The sequence below is a fragment of the Rhincodon typus genome, chromosome 6 (assembly GCF_021869965.1).
Source record: "Rhincodon typus isolate 14 chromosome 6, sRhiTyp1.1, whole genome shotgun sequence".
NCBI classification, from domain to species: Eukaryota; Metazoa; Chordata; class Chondrichthyes; order Orectolobiformes; family Rhincodontidae; genus Rhincodon; species Rhincodon typus.
The window spans coordinates 105366148-105385904 of record NC_063337.1 but is presented as its reverse complement, the minus strand read 5'-3'; the positions used below and the strand labels follow the sequence as shown (position 1 = coordinate 105385904).

Genomic DNA, 19757 nt, shown 5'->3' with positions numbered 1-19757 from the left:
CAATAGATGATCAGACATGTAGACAATTCACTGAGGTCTTAATAACATAGGGTGATTATATTAGGAATTTCAACTTCCCCAACATTAATTAAGATGTCATAGAGTAAACGGTTTAGAGAGTGTGATGTCTTGAAATGTATTCAGGGGAGCGTTTTATGTCTGCACATAGAAGATCCCAACAAGTGTCAGTGTGGTGCTGGACCTAATTCTGGGGAACAAAGCTGGGCAGGTTGTCGAGGTGACAGTGGGAGAGCATTTTTGTGATTGTGATCACAAAACCATACATTTTAAAGTTTGCTATGGAAAAAAAACATGGCTGTAAAAAGGGATTTTGGAATTGAGGAAGACAGATTTTTTTTAAAATAAGATAGGATCTAGACAAAGCTACTTGTGGGAAAACGTACAGCAGAACAGTGTTGGGGGAGGGATTCAAAAAGGAAACAGGAAGCGTACTGGTCCAACGTGTTCCCTTCAAGGTGAAATGTAGGAGCAACAAGCCCAGAGAACCTGGGATGTCTAGGAATATCCAGAGCCAGATAAGTCGGATAAAAGAGGCTTTCAGCAGATGCAAGTCAACTGAGGCCCTAGTAGAGTATAGAAAGTGCAGGGTGGGCTATCTTAAGCAATTAGGAGAACAAAGAAGAGGCTTTAAAAAACACTGGTGGATAATATTATGGAGAAGATATTTTATGGGTATATTAAGGGGTAGAGGAAAATCAGGGAAAGGGCAGGTGCCATTAGGGTCAAAGGAGGAAATATGTGTATGGAGCCAGAGGACATTAGGATTGAGGAGATTTTTGAGCTCTTGGCTGGCTTAAAAGTGGTCCAATCCCCAGGCCCAGATGAGTTGTATCCCAGGCTGCTGTGGGAGGCCACCAAAGAAATTACAAGGGCTGTGATCCAAATTTCTAATTCCTCTGGCCACAGGAAGGTATCAGAGTGCTGGAGGACAGCTAATGTGGTTCCACTTTTCAGGAAGAGTGGTAGAGATAAACTAGGGAATTACAGACTAGTGAGTCTCACATCAGTGATGGGGAGGCTGTTGGATAAAAGTCTGAAGGAGAGAATTCATCTCCACTTGGAGAGGCTAGGTTGTTAAGATTTCTTTTAAGATCATAGAATATAGGTCAGCAGCTCTTGGTGACTCATCAGCAATTAGTTCTACTAGTTTACCAATGAATTTTTCTTGAGTGATTGTGATTATTTTAAGTTCTTCTTTTATATTTGGTACTCTGTATTTTCTACCGTGAAGACACACAAAATACTTGCTGTGGTGTCTGCTATTTCCATAATTCAGATTATCAGTGCCGCAGTCTCATTTTGTAAGGGACAAAATTTACTTGAGATACAGCCTTTCTTTTTGTATACCTGTGGAAGCTCATCCTGTCTGAATCTATATTACTCCTCTTTCTTTTTATGTTTAGAGTCTTTCTTTGCTGATTTTTAAAACTTTCCCCTTCATTCCGACCACCACTAATCTTGGCAGCAACTTTCTACAACTTTTCTTTCAATTTGAGATTGTCCTTCACATCCCTACTTAGCCTCAGAGACTGCATTGTTTTCATGGAACCTTTCCTTGACAGTGGAATATATCTTTATTGAGATTTATGAAATATCTCCTTAAATGCCTTGCATAGATAATCAACTGCCTTATCTTTTACCCAGTCCACTTTTGCTAACTCTTTACACTGTTGTGTTTGCCTTCATTTAAGTTTAAGACAGATTCATAGTTTCAGGTCCAAGTTTTCTCCCTCTCAAACTCAGTGTGAAATTCCACCATGTTATAATCATTCTCTCCTCAGGGATTCTTTACCATGATGTAATTAATTAAAGTTGCCATAATCCGACCAGACCAGGCTGCTCTGTCATTTCAGAGAGATGAGTAGTGGTGGTTTAATCTGAGGGTCACCATACTTCCAGTGAGGAGAGAAGCTGAGAAGGAAAATCCTTCATGGTAACCTCAGCTGATGTGGGAATTGAACCTATGCTATCGGCATCACTGCATTGTAAACCAGCCGTCTAGGAAAGGAAAGCTGCTACCCTACTTTCCATTAGAGACTACATTGTTTTTTTCCTTTTTCTTTACATGTATAATGTGAATGGAAGGCAGACCTCTTTTAAGAAACAATAATGGAACAAATTCTTGTAAACTGTAACCTTGCCTTTCTTCATAAAGTATTTCACCTTACATGAAAACCTCCAAATGTAAAAATAACCAGATATGATTCCTTGCATAAGAAACACTACTCAATCTAATGCCAGATGTGGTTTCTTTGGTTAAACACCATTGCCTGTATGGTATAGTTTAACTGCTTCCCTATATTAACTGTTAACCCATGTAAGATGGACTACGAAGACTTATTGAGACAGATGTCTTGAAGTTTATCAATAGCATTATCTATTTAAACGCTTACAAGATCTTTGACCCAGATACAGTCTGGGATCTGTGTTTACTGACTACATAGAGCAAATATACAGTCACCGCAATAACAACAATAATAATAGTGCTGGCCACTGAAGGTGAAGGGAATACCTTTACACTGGAATGTTTTGCATTGTGTCACTTAACTGTCTTAAAGGCATACTATGCATCTGGTCTGCAAATTGTGTGATCATGCAACAATGAAATTGAAAGTTAAGGACGACAGCAGCAGTTAAAACTTGCAGCAAATAACACAACTGACTTTGGTAAATTTAACCTGACTTTAATCTTGTTTTGTGACAGCGTCAGTACACTTGGTTGCATTGAATATAACTATATTAATTTAGCTTAATGGATTAGAAATTCTGTACAAGTTTGATTTTTTTTATTTCTTATGTCTGCAGCTGTCAATTTAATTTATATTTGTGAATGCAACACATGCAAAATGGAAATACAGTTCATTTGGAGAGCTATTCACTTTACACTAGTATTAGAGATGTAGATCTTATTAAATTTTATCTCTTGCTGCTTTCTTTGTGCATTGATGATCCATACATTTTAACCATAATGGGCATCTCTGAAGTTTTATATTTTGTGTGCTTTCTTTTTGAAAAACACCATTCCTGTTATGTTGTTGCAGGGACATTTCAAGAGTCAGGCCTGCTGAATTAGTTTCTTCCAGAATAGCATAGGGGCCAAAAACATGTACAGAAACTAGTGCAAACAAATGACTCAGATCTTGCCATAACCCTCAAGAACCAACTCAGATCAGTTTATTAACATTTGCATCATGAGCTCGTGTTAGTCCTCTAATGCATTATCAGCCATCTGTTTTAGGAAGTATTTAAATTGAATTTGACTCTTGATGTATTATTACAAAATATGGTTGTTCCCAGTGGCGTGAGCATACTACTTGCAAGACAACTGGTAGATGCAAACATCTGGCATGCTGTCATGCAAACATGGAATGTGATTTTTCAATGGAGAATTATCAATCGTGGCAGAATAATTGGAAGATGCTGAACAGAGGCCAAAGACTTTCTGAGAAAAGACCGTCACAAAATTAATAAATGATTTATCATAGCCGCCACTATTGGCGTGAAGAGCTTTTGAGGGGTCGGCATTGCAGTTGGGCATTGGTACGTGGCCACGTGATTGAATCTGGAAATTAACAGGATTATGCAAACACACAGTGACATCTTCAGACTGTTTACCCCACTTTCCTAACCTAATTTGATTGTTAGAAATTTAACATCTTTTTTGCACTATTTAGAGTTTAATATGACAGGAATAGGACTTGGCCATTAAACCCCAGGTCCTACTGTATTACCCAGTTCAACCATAGCTCACCTCTATTGTAGTTACTTTTACCCTCTTTAATACTATATCCCTTGCCTGTGTGCTGAAAAATAATGTCATAACAGTCTTCTCAATGTAATGAAACAAACGACTGCAGATGCTGGAAATTTGAAACAAAAAGAAAAAGTGCGGAAAAACTCAACAGGTCTGGCAGCATCTGTGGAGAGAAAAGCAGTTAGCCTCATCAGAACTGAAAGCAGCTGAGAAAAGGTGGTATTTATGCTGATGACAGGGTGGGGGGAGGGGTGTGAGTTTTGCAGGTGTTGAGGAAGTGGAGGCGGGGGGAAGGAGGAGGAGGAGTGAGATGAATAGATCGACACAGTGCCCAGAGAGAGAAAAGATAAAGGGAAGCAAACAAAGGAATTGCTGTTGGTAAGCCAGAAGAAGTTAAAGCTGAATATATGACGTTAGGAACTGTGAAGAGTTGAAAATGAGTTGTCGGCTGGGAGCAACCCATATTGAATAGAATCTGGGGTGTGGGATTAGTAATGAAAATGGAGGGAGGTGTTCAAACTCTGAAACTGTTCAACTCAATTTTGAGTCCTGAAGCCTGTAAGGCACCTAGGTGGAAAATGAGGTGTTATTCCTCCGGCTTGCATTGAACTTCGCTGGAACGCTGCCGCATTCTCAAGAAATGTTGCTGTGGGAGCATGATCGTGTGTTGAAGTGCTCCCCCTAACACGCACGTACGTGCAGACACACACAGATACGTACACACAGACACACATGCACACGCGCGCGTGCACATGCACACATGTACGCAGACACATGCATATACACACACATAAGCAGACAAACATGGAGACTCAGACACAAGCATACACGCGCACACAAGCAGACACACATACACAGAGACAGAGGCACATACAAATGCGTGTGAACACACATGAGCAGAACACAAACACCGACACAAACATAGAGACACAGACTCACACAAACACTGAGACACACACACACACATACATACACACCCACACACATATGCAGACACACAAACACACAGGCATACACACACATCCACATATGCAGACATAAACACATGCCGCACCATGTCATCCATGTCATCAGCTTAAATGCCACTTTTTCCCAAGTGGTTTCAGTTTTGATGAAAGATCACTGGACTCAAAATGTTAACTCTGTTTCTTTCTCCATAAGCTGCTGCTAGACACGCTGAGTTCGTCCAGCATTGTCTGTTTTTGTTTAAAATTGCAATGTTTCTGCCATGCACAGCTGTATGAGGGGTAATCATTTCAGATTCCTATTACCCTTTTTATGGAAGAAATGGTTTTTGGTTTGTCTCTGAACTAATTCAGTTCTATTTCGTATTATGTCACCTTGTTCTTAAATCCCCTATCCCACCCAGCCCTCCCAAAAAATCAATGATTTTCTCTATCTACCTTATTGATACCTTCAAACATTTTAAACACCTGGTTCACTGTAAGCCCTGTCTCAGAGGAATATAAACTAAGATTATGCAATCTGTCATCATAAATTGACACCACTTAACCCCAGTATCATTCTGGAGAACCTGCACTCTTTCCAATCCCTTTAATCCTCTCTGTGGTTAAAGTGATATACTGTGAATTCTGACCATCTGAAAAAAAACAGAAAATGCTGGAAGTATTCAATTTGCCTGGCAGCATCTATGGAGAAAGCAATAGTTAAAATTTTGCGTCAAACAAAATGTCTTCATTACTGAAGAATCATATTTGACTCAAAACATTAGCTTTCTTTCTCTCCCCAGTTATGACCAAATCTGTTGAAAATTCCAGAACATTTTAATTTTCTTTAGTTCTCAGTTAGTGTTCAAAACTGTTTCTATGTCATTTGGGAACTCCAGTCATTTCATCTGTCCTCGATAACCACATGTTCAGTAAGAGTATGTGAACTCTCTTTCAAATCTTCTGATCTTGAAAGGCTGCAAGACTCACTACAGGGCTTACAGGGAATTGAGAAATTCATGGAGCACACTTCTCTAGAATGAAGACATCGTCTGAAGGGTGTAAAACATTTTTGAGGGAAGGAAAACTTCCAAACAAAACTCATCCATATAGAAACTAATGGCATAGGAAGGAAAATTGTCTCAATGTTTCAGCAGCTTGGAAACGAGCAGCGCTTCCAATAGTATAATCTTTGATACTGCAGTGCCACATGCTACTGACAACAGGAATGCCTTGTTTGGGAGATTTTTTAATAGAGGAATGCTGTTGCATATTAGCAGACGCACTGTCCTTGACAGAAGGTAGATCCAATTCCAGTGGTAAGGCAACCTTGATGACCGAGGAGCTCTCTACTACTGTAGCCTTCATCTGCCATTGATATCACATAAATGTCTTCCACCTGGATTGCGTTGAGCACTCCTTCTGGATTGTGCTTTTTCTGGTTCCTCCCCTCCGACCTTACTGTCATTGACAGCTCCTGACTGTATCACTCTCAGGATCAATGGAACACTTGAGCCTCTCCAGCACAGCAACTTGGCAATCCATGGAAAGGATCAATAGGGGTAGTAGTGAGATGAAGGTTTATAATAATATTATTTTGGAATTTGTATTCTAAAGTAGGGTAAATAGGTTTTTCGTTTGCTGTTCTGTGAACATTGTTATTGTTTTATATGTTTAGAAGCTCATATTTTAGCACTAAGATAAAACATTTTCAAGTCATTATGAGCCAGATTTTCCAAGGAGTGGTAACCCCATGCAGATTGCCATTCCCGTCATTCCTTTTGACAAAAGAGGGGAGCTGTACATTTCTGAGGGGAGATTCTGCTCTTGTCTCTCTCAGAAACATGAAGCCTTACTTAGATTCTGATCATTCTTTCATCATGTAGTATTTGTTAGTGAGTAGCAAACCACGTCACCTTTTTAACAGCACTGAACTGCCCTATCTTGAATTTTAAATGTCCTGACAACCAATTTGGGCAAGTACCACTAACCATCTTATTGGTCCAGTCAGTATGCAGATTGACATGAGTGATATAAATGTGATGCCCTTCGTGCGCAACTCCATCATTTCCTGATTTATACTTTGTCCTATAGTGAGGCAACCCTTCAAGACCTCGAGATGATTCCCATCTTTACCTTCTATTCCTTATTTCCTTCCAACATGAGGGGCAATGATGGGAGAGAAAATTGAGTTGGGGAAAGTGATAACAGGGCTGACATTCTTTTTACAACTGGAACAAGGTCGGCTTGCAGACCCAACTATATCCTCCTGCCTGGAGCAAATATTGCGTGACCAGGCACTTTAGAGCAAGGTGGCTGTGCTGAGTTGGGAAGTTCCTTGACTTGAGCTACATGGCTTGGTAGTGAGTATCTGTCTCAATTACGTCAAAAGGTGGAGGTGAGAGTGTGGTTGAGCATATTAGGAGCTGCAAAAGTGTTCAGCTGAATGGAAGGCTAAGGGCTCGAAAATTGATAAATTGATAGTTTATAAGGAAATTTGGCAGAGAGTTTTTTTTTGGAGGTGGATACTCAGGGAAATATAGTTTGGCATGACTTCTCATGTGGATGGAGAGGGATACACGGAAATTATCAGAGGTGCCCTTACTTCTGACAGATATCAGAGTGATAAGTCTGATAAAGTAACAATCAAACTGTACAATACTGTGATCATACTGTAACTTGTGTCCTATGTTCAACTCTGGATGCCAAGAAACAAGAGACTTTTATACACTGGAGGCATTGCAAAGAGGTGCATTGAGGTTTATCTGGAGTTTTGAGGAATGTATGATTGTAGGAATATGATTGTAAATAGTATGGCACAGGTTTGTTCAGAATATTAATTTAAGTTAAACACTGATATTCGAAGAGTGGGACACCGATTTAATCTAGTAGAGCTAAGTAATTTAGTGAGTATATCATTCAGCAAATGAATATCAAAACAAATGCAGGCCCTTTTTACTTTCTGTAATCAAGAGTTAGAATTCACAGCATTCTTCAAAAAGTAAATCTCGTTTCACATTATTTTAGTTACAGTTTTGTTTCCATGTCTTTGCAGGCTGCTCTTTTATGTTTTAAAAGCAGTGGATCAACACGTTTTTAGATTTTATCTGTCAAACAAATTTATTAAAGTCAATGATAATTAAAGCACAACACATCAGATTAACCAACTCATCCTTGTAATAGAAAATAATTTTAATGCTATAATTAGTTTTTATAAATGGTGATTTTTTTTTACCTTTATCTAGCTTACTAGTTTTCTTCAGATCTCCGTTCAGGGAAAAGAAATGGCTGGTAAATGCTTTTAAACTTTCCTCAGTAACTCATGAACTGTTCAGGACCTGCAGAATTTTGTCCAAATTGTGATGACTGAGCAAGATGATTCTTAAAAATTAGGAATTTGCTTTTTAGACGAATACAAAATTCTTTCTCAATGTCAGATTGCAAGGAAACTTGGACTTGTGCAGGCTTTACTCTCAACATGGAGCCCAGCTGTCTGTAGGTGGTATTGTAGTCAAGCCAAATATTAAAAATAGACTGAGACATGGGTTCAGAAATGTATAATTGGTATTGCTTCAAAAACCAGAAGAGTTTTGGTCATGTCACTCACCCATCATGGAGCCCATTTCAATTTAAGAACATAAGAACATTATGTTATGTTCTTATTTCAATTTAACAATTGGTTTCTATATTTCTGATGAAGAATCCATTGTTCAACTTAGGAGATAGATGGGCCACTATTACTTTTGCAAATATAGTAAGGTTCAGTGACTCTCCTTTGTAATCTGTTCAAGTTCGAGATGGACGTTCTGTGCCTTTGCTGTGTTTGCAGTGTTCACTTGATTCCAGGCATCAAATTCCACTAGGCTACTGGTTTAGCTTTGTCTGCTGAAAGTTTCTACTATTGTAGCCAACTAGTGAATTGTGTGATTTGTAGCAGCCATTTCAATGTAACATAGCCCATTTTAAAATTAAACAAGAAAATATTGTTTTTGTTAAACAACTCATGATCTTTTTCATGTCTTCTCGATGCAACACAACTCTTGGAGAAATAGATGTGGAGTTGGTGGGGATCTTGATACCTCACTTGGCCAGAGTATTCAACGTGCAGAGCAGCTAATTCCGTAATCAGGAGATAAACCAATGATGTGGGAATTTAAACCAAAAAATATTTATTTGCCTACAGGATGAGTCATTTGCCACTGAGAAAGCTCTATGTATGCCAGGATTGATATTGAAATTCCTAATATTTCAGTCCACCTAAGTTTCAGGGACTTCACTGTGCAACGAAAGAGAAAAGTACATTTTTTCCATAACTCTTCCCTATGACAACCAACCCTCACAGCTTCCTTGAATTCTTTTCAAATTCAGGATGGGGCCTGAAGATGGTGTGCTTGTTTTTCTGTTTTGGCTAGAGGAGTCCATTGATTTCCAATCTCTCAGACAAGACAATTCAATTACTGTTACACTGTCTCTGTTTTGACTTTTTTTAAACACTAAGGGCTAATTTATTGATTAAAAATAGCCAAACTGAATCTGGTGGATTGGTACCTGTTTATCGTCAGTTTTTAAGTCTTTAAAAGCAGCTAGATCCCATGACAGTTTCAATATAGAGATAGTTAAAGAACTTCTCGTCAATGTGACCATTTGGTTTCTTTTAGAAACAATGCATGGGGTAAATGCTTAGCAACTATTTTTTATTACATAGTTCGTTCTTGGGGAGGCGATGACCGAGTGGTATTATTGCTGGAGTGTTAATCCAGAGACCCATATAATGTTCTGGGGACCCGAGGTTCCAATCCTGCCACAACAGATGGTGAAATTTGAGCTCAATAAATATCTGGAATTAAGAGTCAAATGATGACTGCGAATCCATTGTCGATTGTCAGAAAAAACCCATCTGGTTCACTAAAATCCTTTAGGGAAGGAAACTGCCATCCTTGCCTAGTCTGGCCCACACGTGACTCCAGACCCACAGCAATGCCCTCTGCACAATTAAGGATGGGCAATAAATGCTGGCCTAGCCAGCAATGCCCTCCTCTCGTGATTGAATAAAGAAAAAAAAAATTCAGCTGACAACATTTAGTATTCCAAAGAAGCTGCACAAAACTGATAAAGCTCTGCCCTCTCAATTTTCAATGAGATCTTAGTGGTGTTCTCTTTGATCAGTGTTTTGCAAGGGGCCTTCATTCTATCTTTTGGTCCCAATGATCATCCAGTAGTTATTGTTTGTTTATTCTGAACTGCAGGGGCAGGTTCGCTTGATAGTCTCTGTTAGTGTTGTACCCTGGACAAAAAGTCAACTTCTTTATGATTTCACTCTTAGTTATCTTCAGAATTGAATCTGGAATATTGTGGCATGAGGAGGTAGAGCAAAAATTACAAAAATATTGTTTCTACCTAGCTGATCAAAAATTTTTGGCGTACAGATGTCGCTAGCAAAGGAAACACCTGTGACATCTTTTTAGCAAATGACAGCTTCAACACTGTTATGGACTGGATTAGATGATCTAAAATTAAATTAATGACTGTTTGCTAATTTTGATATGCCAATTTCTAGTGCTGAATAATCGTGTGTTATTATTTGTTGTGAAAGCTCTAATTTCTAATAATTGCATGAATAACTTCATTTTAGGAAAAAAGTGATTGACTAATTTTTAAAAACAACACTCACAACATGACAAAAGGTTGAATATGTTTTGGATGTAAGTTATTTGTTAGATGGCATTCTCAAGCCGTGTTAATTTTTATGTAGTTTACAGCCTCCAAACCTGACCACAATTTCAGTTTATAAATATGACTCCCATTTTTGTGATGGCCAGTGCTGGTATCAATTCTGCTATTGGCATTTACACTCCTGTAGACTCAAGTTTGTCTCTTTACTTATCACTTTACCGCTTCCATTACCTATCATCCATTTTACCATCTTATCAGTTCTGCTTTCCACTTCATCACAACCTTCCCATTGTTTACTTGATTGACAGCAGTGGTTCTCTGATCTCTTACCCAGAGGGGACCCACGCAGACAAGGGGAGAATGTGCAAACTCCACACAGACAGTCGCCCGAGGGTGGAATTGAACCCAGGTCCTGGTGCTATGAGGCAGCAGTGCTAACCACTGAGCCACTGTGCCACCCCTTTACCATCGATTATCACCATCTAGATTCTCTCCACTGCAAGGATATTAGCAAACTGCATAATAAATGAGTTAAGAATAGATAATATTGTGAATTAAATGCAAGCATATTGGCTTCTCCCCATTCACTTGCGAGGTTCCTATTTTGTTGTTCTAAACCTAGGCGAATATTCTTGACAATCTAATTTTTCTGATCTCTCATTTTTCCAACTGTCTCAAGATTGCCCATATCATTCAGGGCTGGGAGAATTCTGCTCCCTGCTTCTTTCTCTCTTTCTACAGGTGCTGCCTGTCCTGCTGCGTATTTCCACCACTCTCAGTTTTTATTTCAGATTTCGCTGCATCTGGATTATTTTGCTTTTATAATTGTTTTTATAATTGTAATTGTTTGCATGATTTTTGTCTGATCTTCTAGTTTTCTGTGGTGAAGTTAGCACAAGGTTACAAATTTAAGTTTTCGTCGCAAACTTTTCCTGATTTGTACTTAGTGATGTTATTGCATGTATTTTTGTGTTAGTGAGATCCTGTTTATTTATATTTAGTCAATAAAAATCTTTCATGCCTTACCAAGCAATATATTTCTGTAACCCAATAGGTTTACCACATGAACATTTTTTGATTGCTCTGCTACTTTGGGTCATAAGCACATATTATTGTTATGTGATTTAGTGTATTGGCTGACTGGACTGATCTATGGTAGAACTGTATCTTTTATTAGTTATTGTAAAATAAGCAGTCGTTATTACCAACTGCAGTTAGCATTCCAATTGCTTGCCCAGACGTCTTTGATTCTTGGATCCATTTTTTCACACCTTATGAGTTAAAATCCTCCTACAGCTTATTAATATCAATAAATCATCTTTGGTTAAATTAATTTGTTTTGTATCAAAATGGGACCAAGGCTTACATTTTTATTCTTCTTTCCAACCAGATCAGCAGTGTTAAAAATCTTCGTCCACGGCTGAATGCTGTTCTGTTTAAGCTTCAGTTTGAGGAACAGGTGAATAATATCAGACCTGACATTATGGCTGTTGCAACTGCATGTGAGGAGTTAAAGAAGAGTAAAAGATTTGGAAACCTGCTGGAGCTGGTGTTACTAATTGGAAACTACATGAATGCTGGTTCTCGAAATGCTCAAACATTTGGCTTTAACATCAACTTCCTATGCAAAGTAAGTCCATATCTCAAAATATTTAGGCAGAACCATAAAAGTAAAACAAAACATTTTGTCATACAATACTGTACAGACTTGTCACAAACAAATAGATAAAATTACAGCTCATTGTAGAGTGTTCACCCCTAAACTCTTCAAACTATGAAAAATAAAACATACAGGTTGACAAAATAGACCAGAATTTGCTGGAGAAGGAAATCTCACGTCATGGTCGGTAAGTTACACTTTTCTCTGCGTACAGCTCAAAAATGTTTGTGTTATAGTTTGCAGAATGATAGGGTATCTGAGACCTTGGTGAATAATGACAACTAAAGGTGTACCTCCTTAACCAACGATATTAACACATCAAATATGGGAAAGACAATAAGGAGGCAGAATTAGAGAGAGTGAATCCATGATCAAATCAGGCACACAAAGAGATATAGAGAAGAAGGCCAGACTAGAAAAAGCAAAAGGCAAAAAAAAGACAAAAAGTAAAATAGGAATGATAATGTAAAATGCAACATTTTAAAAAATCTCCAAAAACAATTTCCCATTTGAAGGAATGAGGATCCAGAATCAGAGAGTTTGGTTGGCAATGGATAATAGTTATCATGGGCTGAATTTTACAAAAAATCAGTTAATTGTCAATTTGGGGGAGTTTCATGGCACGTTTCTATTCATAAGCATGTTTTCTCATGCAGATTTACATTGCTCTCCTCATTATATAAGCACATTGCCTCTACGTCACCTTGCATGTGCTATCGTGCACTCACCAAAGGTGGAAGTATTTGCCTCGATGGGATCTTTCAGGAATGCTGGTGCCATATTTAATCTCCACCCATGCTTCCAGCTAGGAACTGCCTACCACAGTGCACCTAATGGGGGGAGAATGAAAAAGAAATGCTTCTGAGGGTACATAGGTGGTACAGGTGAAACCTCATTGCAAAAACAGGCTCACATTTATAAATGTATTGCTGTTTTACCTGTCATCATCTGTCTGATCAACAGTTACCATAACTATAGCTACAAGTTTCAATCTACACAGGCTACCCATCCTTAGTGCCACATTATCTTAGAGCCCAAAGCCCTGTCTTAGTGACCAAACCAATAGAAGACCTGACTGATGACCTCAGTGCATAACCTGCAAAGTGCAGCTCAGAAGAGATGCAATGCTGCTTATGCCACAACAAGGGCAGCAATAGAGTTAACTAATGGATCTTTCAAATGTTTTCATTCATGGAAAGTAAGCATCATTGCCTCTGCCAGTATTTATGACCCATTTGTAACTGCACTTGAAGAGCTTGGCAGTGATTGTCCTTCAATTGCTGCAATCATCCGCTGTTGAAAGACCTACTTTGCTGTTAGGAAGGATTTGTAGGATTTTGACCTAGCAACAGTGAGAAAACAGCAAGGTATTTCCAATTTATGGATGTGTGGCTTCTAGGAAAATTTGTGGGAGTTGATGTTCTCATGCATTTGTTGCTGTTTTCTTCAAAGTGTTAGAACTGTGGGTTTGGAAAGTGCTGTTGAAGAAGCTTTGGTCAGTTGCTGCAGTGCCTATTGCATTTGGTACACCTTGCTGCCACTGTGCATTGGTGGTGAAGGAAGTGAATGTTTAAGGTAGTGGAGAGGGTCAAGCAGGTTGTTTTTGTTCGGGATGGCACTGAGCTTCTTGAGTGTTGTTGGAGTGAGATTCATCCAGGCAAGTGAAAGGTATATTGTCACATTCTTGACTTGAGAACTGTGGATTGTGGATAGACTGAGGGAAGGCAGGAGTTGAGTTACTCTCCGCAGAATTCTCAGCCTCTGACCTGCTCTTACATCCATAGTATTTAGATGGCTAGTAGATTTCATTTTCTGATCAATGGTAAACCCTTGGGGTGTTGATTGTGGGGTTTCGACAACGGTAATGCCATTTAACAAGAAGGGGAAATGGTTAGATTCCTTCTTGTTGGCAATGGTCATTACCTGGCACTTGTGTAGCATGAATGTTACTTGCCATTTATCAACTCAACCTGACTGTTATTCAGTTTTTGTTGCATATGGACATGGAGTACTTCAGTGTCTGAAGAATCTTTAATAGTGCTGAACAATGAGCAATCCCCATTTCTGTGTATCACAGCTGAAGATATTCTGGATACTGCCCAAATGAGTTATTGCAGTGATGTCCTGGGTCAGAGAGATTGACCTTAACAAGTATCTTCATTTGTGCTCAATATGACTGCAACCACTAGAAAGATTTCTCATCATTCCTAATTGATTTCAGTTTTGATAAGCCTCCTTAATGCTGTTCTCAGCCAAACGTTGCCTTGATAACAAGGGCTTTTACTCTCACCTCATCTTTGGAATTCAACTTTTTTATCCAGATTTGTACTAAGGTTGTAATGAGATCAGAGGTTAAGTTGCCCTGGCAGAATCCAAGCTGAGATCAGGGAGTGAGTTATTGCTGAACAAGTGCTGCTTGATTCCACCTTCAAAGTCTCCTGCTGATGATTGAGAGTAGACTGATGGAGCTTTAATTGATTGCATTGAATTTGTCCTGGTTTTTGTGGTTAGATGCGTAGCCAATAATGGAGCACATATTTTCACTAGTATCGCTGGAACGTTGTAGGGATCTTTCAGCTTTACAGTATCTAGTGTCTTCAACCATTTCTTGATATAACAAGGAGCGAATCAAATTGTCATCCATGATGCTGGGGACCTGTGAAAGACACCGAAATGAATCATTCGGTTGATAGCTCTAGCTGCAGATGGTTGCAAAAGCTTTCAGCATTTGACCATTTCAGACTGCTAAAGATGAGGTTTAATTCCCTGAACTGCTCAGGCAAATTATTTCTGTAATCTCCAGAATAAGTGTGATTGTAACTTGAGATTTTCAAGATTATTGTGGTTTGCAACACCCTACACAACCTCACTTTGCAGGAAGGTATATACAGAAGGGAAGGTCGAGGATTCAGATTGATTCTTGACTAAAGAGAGTCAAAAAGCATAGGTGGCTGCCTGGAAAGTGGCTTGAGGCCATGATTAGGGAGCCTCCGAAATGCCCACCTTCTTCCACAACCGAGGATTCCCCAGCTCCGTTGTCGACAGGGCCCTCAACCAGGTCTGACCCATCTCCTGCACTTCTGCCCTCACCCCTTCTCTTCCCTTCCGCAACAGCAATAGGGTTCCCCTTATCCTCACCTTCCATCCCACCAGCATCCACATCCAGAAGATCATCAGATGCCATTTCTGCCACCTGCAGCGAGATGCCACCACCAGACACCTATTCCCCTCCCCTCCCTTGTCCGCCTTCCACAGGGACCGTTCCCTCCAGGACACCCTGGTCCACACTTCCTTCACCCTCAACACCTCCCCACAGCCCTGTAACCGGCGAAGGTGCAACACCTGCGCATTTAGCTCCTCACTCCTCAGTATCCAAGGGCCCAAACATACCTTCCAGGTGAAGCAACACTTCGTCTGCACTTCCCAGAATGTAGTCTACTGCATTCGCTGCTCACAATGTGGTCTCCTCTACACTGGGGAAACGAAGCGTAGACTTGGCAACTGCTTCACAGAATATCTACGTTCTGCTTGCAAAAAAGACCCTGAACTACCTGTTGCCTGCCACTTCAACGCACCACCCTGCTCCGTGGCCAATATTTCTGTCTCTGGCTTGCTGCACTGTTCCAGCGAAGTCCAACGTAAACTGGAAGAACAGCACCTCATTTTCCGCTTGGGGACCCTACAGCCCTCCGGACTCAATATTGAGTTCAATAATTTTAGGGCCTAAACTCTCCCATGTCCCTGCTCCCTACCCCACACACCAGGCCTTGTTACCACATAGCCTGCCTTACACACCCCCTGTTGTTAGTCACTAACAGTCCCCATTAACAACTATTCACCCTCCCAGCCTGATCGTTGGCATTCCTTTTGTCTGTCCAACTGTCTTTCTCTCTCTTTGGGCTCTATCCTATCGTTTACTCCCTTCCCTACCCCACCCACCTCCCTATTTTCTGCATATAAACTGACGTTTTCCCAACCACCATCAGTTCTGAGGAAGGGTCACCGGACCTGAAACGTTAACTCTGTTTTTTCCTTCACAGATGCTGCCAGACCTGCTGAGCTTCTCCAGCAACTTTGTTTTTGTTCCTGATTTACAGCATCCATAGTTCTTTTGGTTTTTATCAGATTAACTGTGTTGTTAATGAATGATGGAGAAGCTCAAAACACCTCATAACCCTATTTCCTATGTTCATATATCTCCTCTGATGAGGGGTTGGGAAAATGATATTAGGAAATTGGGAAGGAACGGTGTGGATGCAATGACAGATGCCAGGACGTACAATGATGCTGAAAGGCCTGTGGCAATCTCGTCACCACCAGTTTTGAAGCTAAATGGTTCACTATCTTATCTTGACGAAACTATGGGTTATTATCCTCTGTTGAGTGGGCCTGGGCTTCCCTTGTGGGTGTGCATATTTTGTTTCATTGTTTTGTTCTTTTTTTTCCTGGAGGCTGCCTTCTACTTTTTCACTTTAACAGTGCATTGTGATCCTGCATTTGGTCCAAGGCCGCTGTCCTACATGGCACGCTCCATTTATTTACTGTGCTCCTCACCGATGTATATTGAATTAGCTCACCACCACGTGAATATATTGGAAAAGCCCTCCTGCCCACACTGCCTCCCCCTTTGTCACTGAATTTCTGTTTCATAGCAAAAGGTTGAACAATTCAAAAGTGCTTAATTTGCTCATAAGTGCTTTTGGATGTGCTGTGTATAATGTATTATGTAAATTTAAATCTTCCCTTGTTTTTACATTGCAGATAAAAACAGTTGTAAAATTCTGGGATTGGCCATGGTAAATGATTAAAATAGCTGGATGAACTAAATGCTTGAATAAAGCTAGTCTTCTGTCATATGTGCCGGGGCCATAAACTTAGAACATAATGGATGGGGACATATGGTTGCAATATCACTGAACTAGGAATCAAGAACTCCAGACTAATATTCTGGGGACATGGTTGGTAGATGATAAAATTTGAACTCGGCAAATGTCTAGAATGAGAAGCTCCTTAACAGTGACCATGTAACCATTGATTGCCATAAAAATCCACCTGATTCACTGAAGTTTTTTAGGAAAAGAAATCTGCCTTCCTTGCCTGGTCTGCCCTACATGTAATTCCAAACCCACATTAATATGGTTGACAATTAAGTGGCCCTTGTGCAATTAGTGATGGACAATAAATGTTGGCCTAGCCGTCTGATTTTCATCCGATGAACTAACAAAAAAAACTTACTAATTGACATTTGTCAACAAACAATCTTTGCAAAGTTTTAGTCCTGATCCTGCATACATGGGAAACACAATCATGAAGAGAATATTATTTTGTGTTTTATAATAATTAACTCATAGTTTATTGTAGTTGATGCACATACTGTAAAACCAAAGAAACAGCAGAAAATGTAACCTGTAAACCAGTTTCCTTAATTGTTGTTTCAATAAAACCCAGAGCGCATAAGAGTGGTTCTGATTGCTAAATGAAAAATCTGAAGCAAATAGAAAAATTAATGACTGTTCAAATCTAAAGCCAAGGCCTAAGAATTAATCTGGAGCTCATATCTTTTTATTTTGCCTTACTCAGATATTCACAATGAAAAAAAGCCAAAAATGAAAATGTTACTTTGATGAAATGATTAATTAAAGAGAACCAAATGCCACATTATTTAAGCATTCTTAAATTAAAATAATTTTTTCTTATATTCCACAGCTGAAAGATACCAAATCAGCAGATCAAAAGACCACATTTTTACATTTCCTGGCACAAATTTGTGAGGAGAAATATCCAGATCTTTTGAAGTTTCCAGATGAACTGCAAAATGTGGACAAAGCAAGTAAAGGTAATGATGACATTTTACATTGTAACAGCACTTAAAGAATGTTACCAAAATAATGGAGCGTTAGTTTCAAATGAAATGATGAATATACGTTTGAGCTATAGAAATATGGGCAACAGCAATTTGGTGTATCAGCTGCTCTTAAGCATTGGGCTACATCAATATCAGAAGCAGGTAAAGAAGACAGAACATGCTAAAATACTCAGGCCTGACAGCATCTGTGGAGAGAGAAGCTGTATTGGCCTTTTATCAGAACTAGGAAAGGTTAGAGATTTAAGAGGTAAATGAAAGCAGGAAAAGAATAAAATGTGATGTGGATTCAAAAAAACCAGAAAAAATTTATGTAGGACTTTTAGCATAAGGAAAAAATCTCAAAACACTTCAAAAGAGAGTTCAGAAACAGCCATCATTAGAAGAACAGCTAAATTGGGAACAGTCAATAGATCGGTATTTGGGAAACACAGAAATCTCAGAAGGTTTAAGACTGGAGAAGATTCCTCATATACAAAGTATTACAACCAGACCCTAGGTGAGTTTCCCAGGCAGGTACCAATCCAACATGGCAACGGCGAGGTCAGAAGTGTCTGGCTCCTGAGCACAGGGCTCGGCCGCTCATGGCTCATGTGGCGGGTGCTGCCACATCCACACAGCTTCATCGTTGTCTTTCCAGCTTGGTAATGTTTGTTTTCTTTTGGTTGTTCTGGGGCCTCCTCCCTGATGTCTTCCTGTGGGAAGCCGGGGCTCCGTGTATCTCCATCCTCGCTTTATCTCCGGTAGTGGCATCTGAAGACGAGTAGGACCGTACCGGTTGACCCAGAGCCAGGACCCTTTCTGTCGATTCGGAGCCAGGACACGCCGGTCGCCCTGGAGCCAGAACCCCATCAGTCGATGTACAGCTCAGAGGTGGTGCTTGTGGAAGCGACAGTGTCAGTGGCGGCAGGAAAAGAGCACATTGCCAGGACCCCCTGGGGACAACTTTGGATGGCAGCGACTGGAGGAGCGGAGAGGGAAAGATGAAATTTTGAAGCTGTTCCAGTTTTAGTAATCTCAATTTAATATTAATTTATTCAGTATTTTACCATTTATACAATTTATTCAGTAATTCTGTAATCCAAGATGACGCCGGAACATGGTGACATTATCCACTTTTAACTGTACCTAGATACAAGTGACAATATATTAAATAAACCTAATTGCAAATCCAGAGTCAATAAAATGTGGAGCTGGAGGAACACAGCATGTCAGACAGCATCTGAGGAGCAGGGAAGTCACGTTTCGGGTCTGGAGCCTTCATCAGGGCTCAGATGAAGAGTCCTGATACAGGGTCCAGACCCAAAACATTGATCGACTCTGACTTCCAGCATCTCCAGTTGTTCTATCTCACAGTTCTAAATCCAGTACATTTCACTCCCAGATAGGATACCCCAAACCATTATGCTCCCAAGTGAGGAGGAATGAATTTGCTCCCCTTCCCTTCTTCACCCATCCTCTGGGTTGGTTGTGATATGGTTAATTAAAAAAATACCGTCCCTGGTGGATATCTTTTTCCCAGACCAAATTAATGTAAGCTTTAAAAGCAGCCAATTTAGCAGGTTTTTTTTAAATTGACAAAAGGAGAGAGATTATTCGTCATCACCTAAGAAAAACAACCAACACAACATATACAAACCAACTAGAAATGAGAGGTAAGATCAAAAAGGTAGCAGCTAAAAAAATGTTACATGGATCAGTTTCTGCATTGTTTATGAAAAGCGGATATTTGAAAGTTGCAAACATTGTATTGGATCAGAGATAGTAGGAACTGCAGATGCTGGAGAATCCGAGACAACAAGGTGCAGGGCTGGATGAACACAGCAGGCCAAGCAGCAT

At 39.8% G+C, this 19757-nt stretch overlaps 1 protein-coding gene across 1 annotated transcript in view; it reads left to right on the top strand.

Moving 5' to 3' along the window:
* Positions 1-19757, top strand: part of LOC109923937 (protein diaphanous homolog 3-like) — a 404377-nt gene that overhangs the window by 230695 nt on the left and 153925 nt on the right. The window contains exons 20-21 of the mRNA XM_048598427.1: positions 11786-12025; positions 17762-17891. Coding sequence (XP_048454384.1) covers positions 11786-12025; positions 17762-17891 — 370 coding nt within the window. The remainder of the gene's footprint in view (positions 1-11785; positions 12026-17761; positions 17892-19757) is intronic.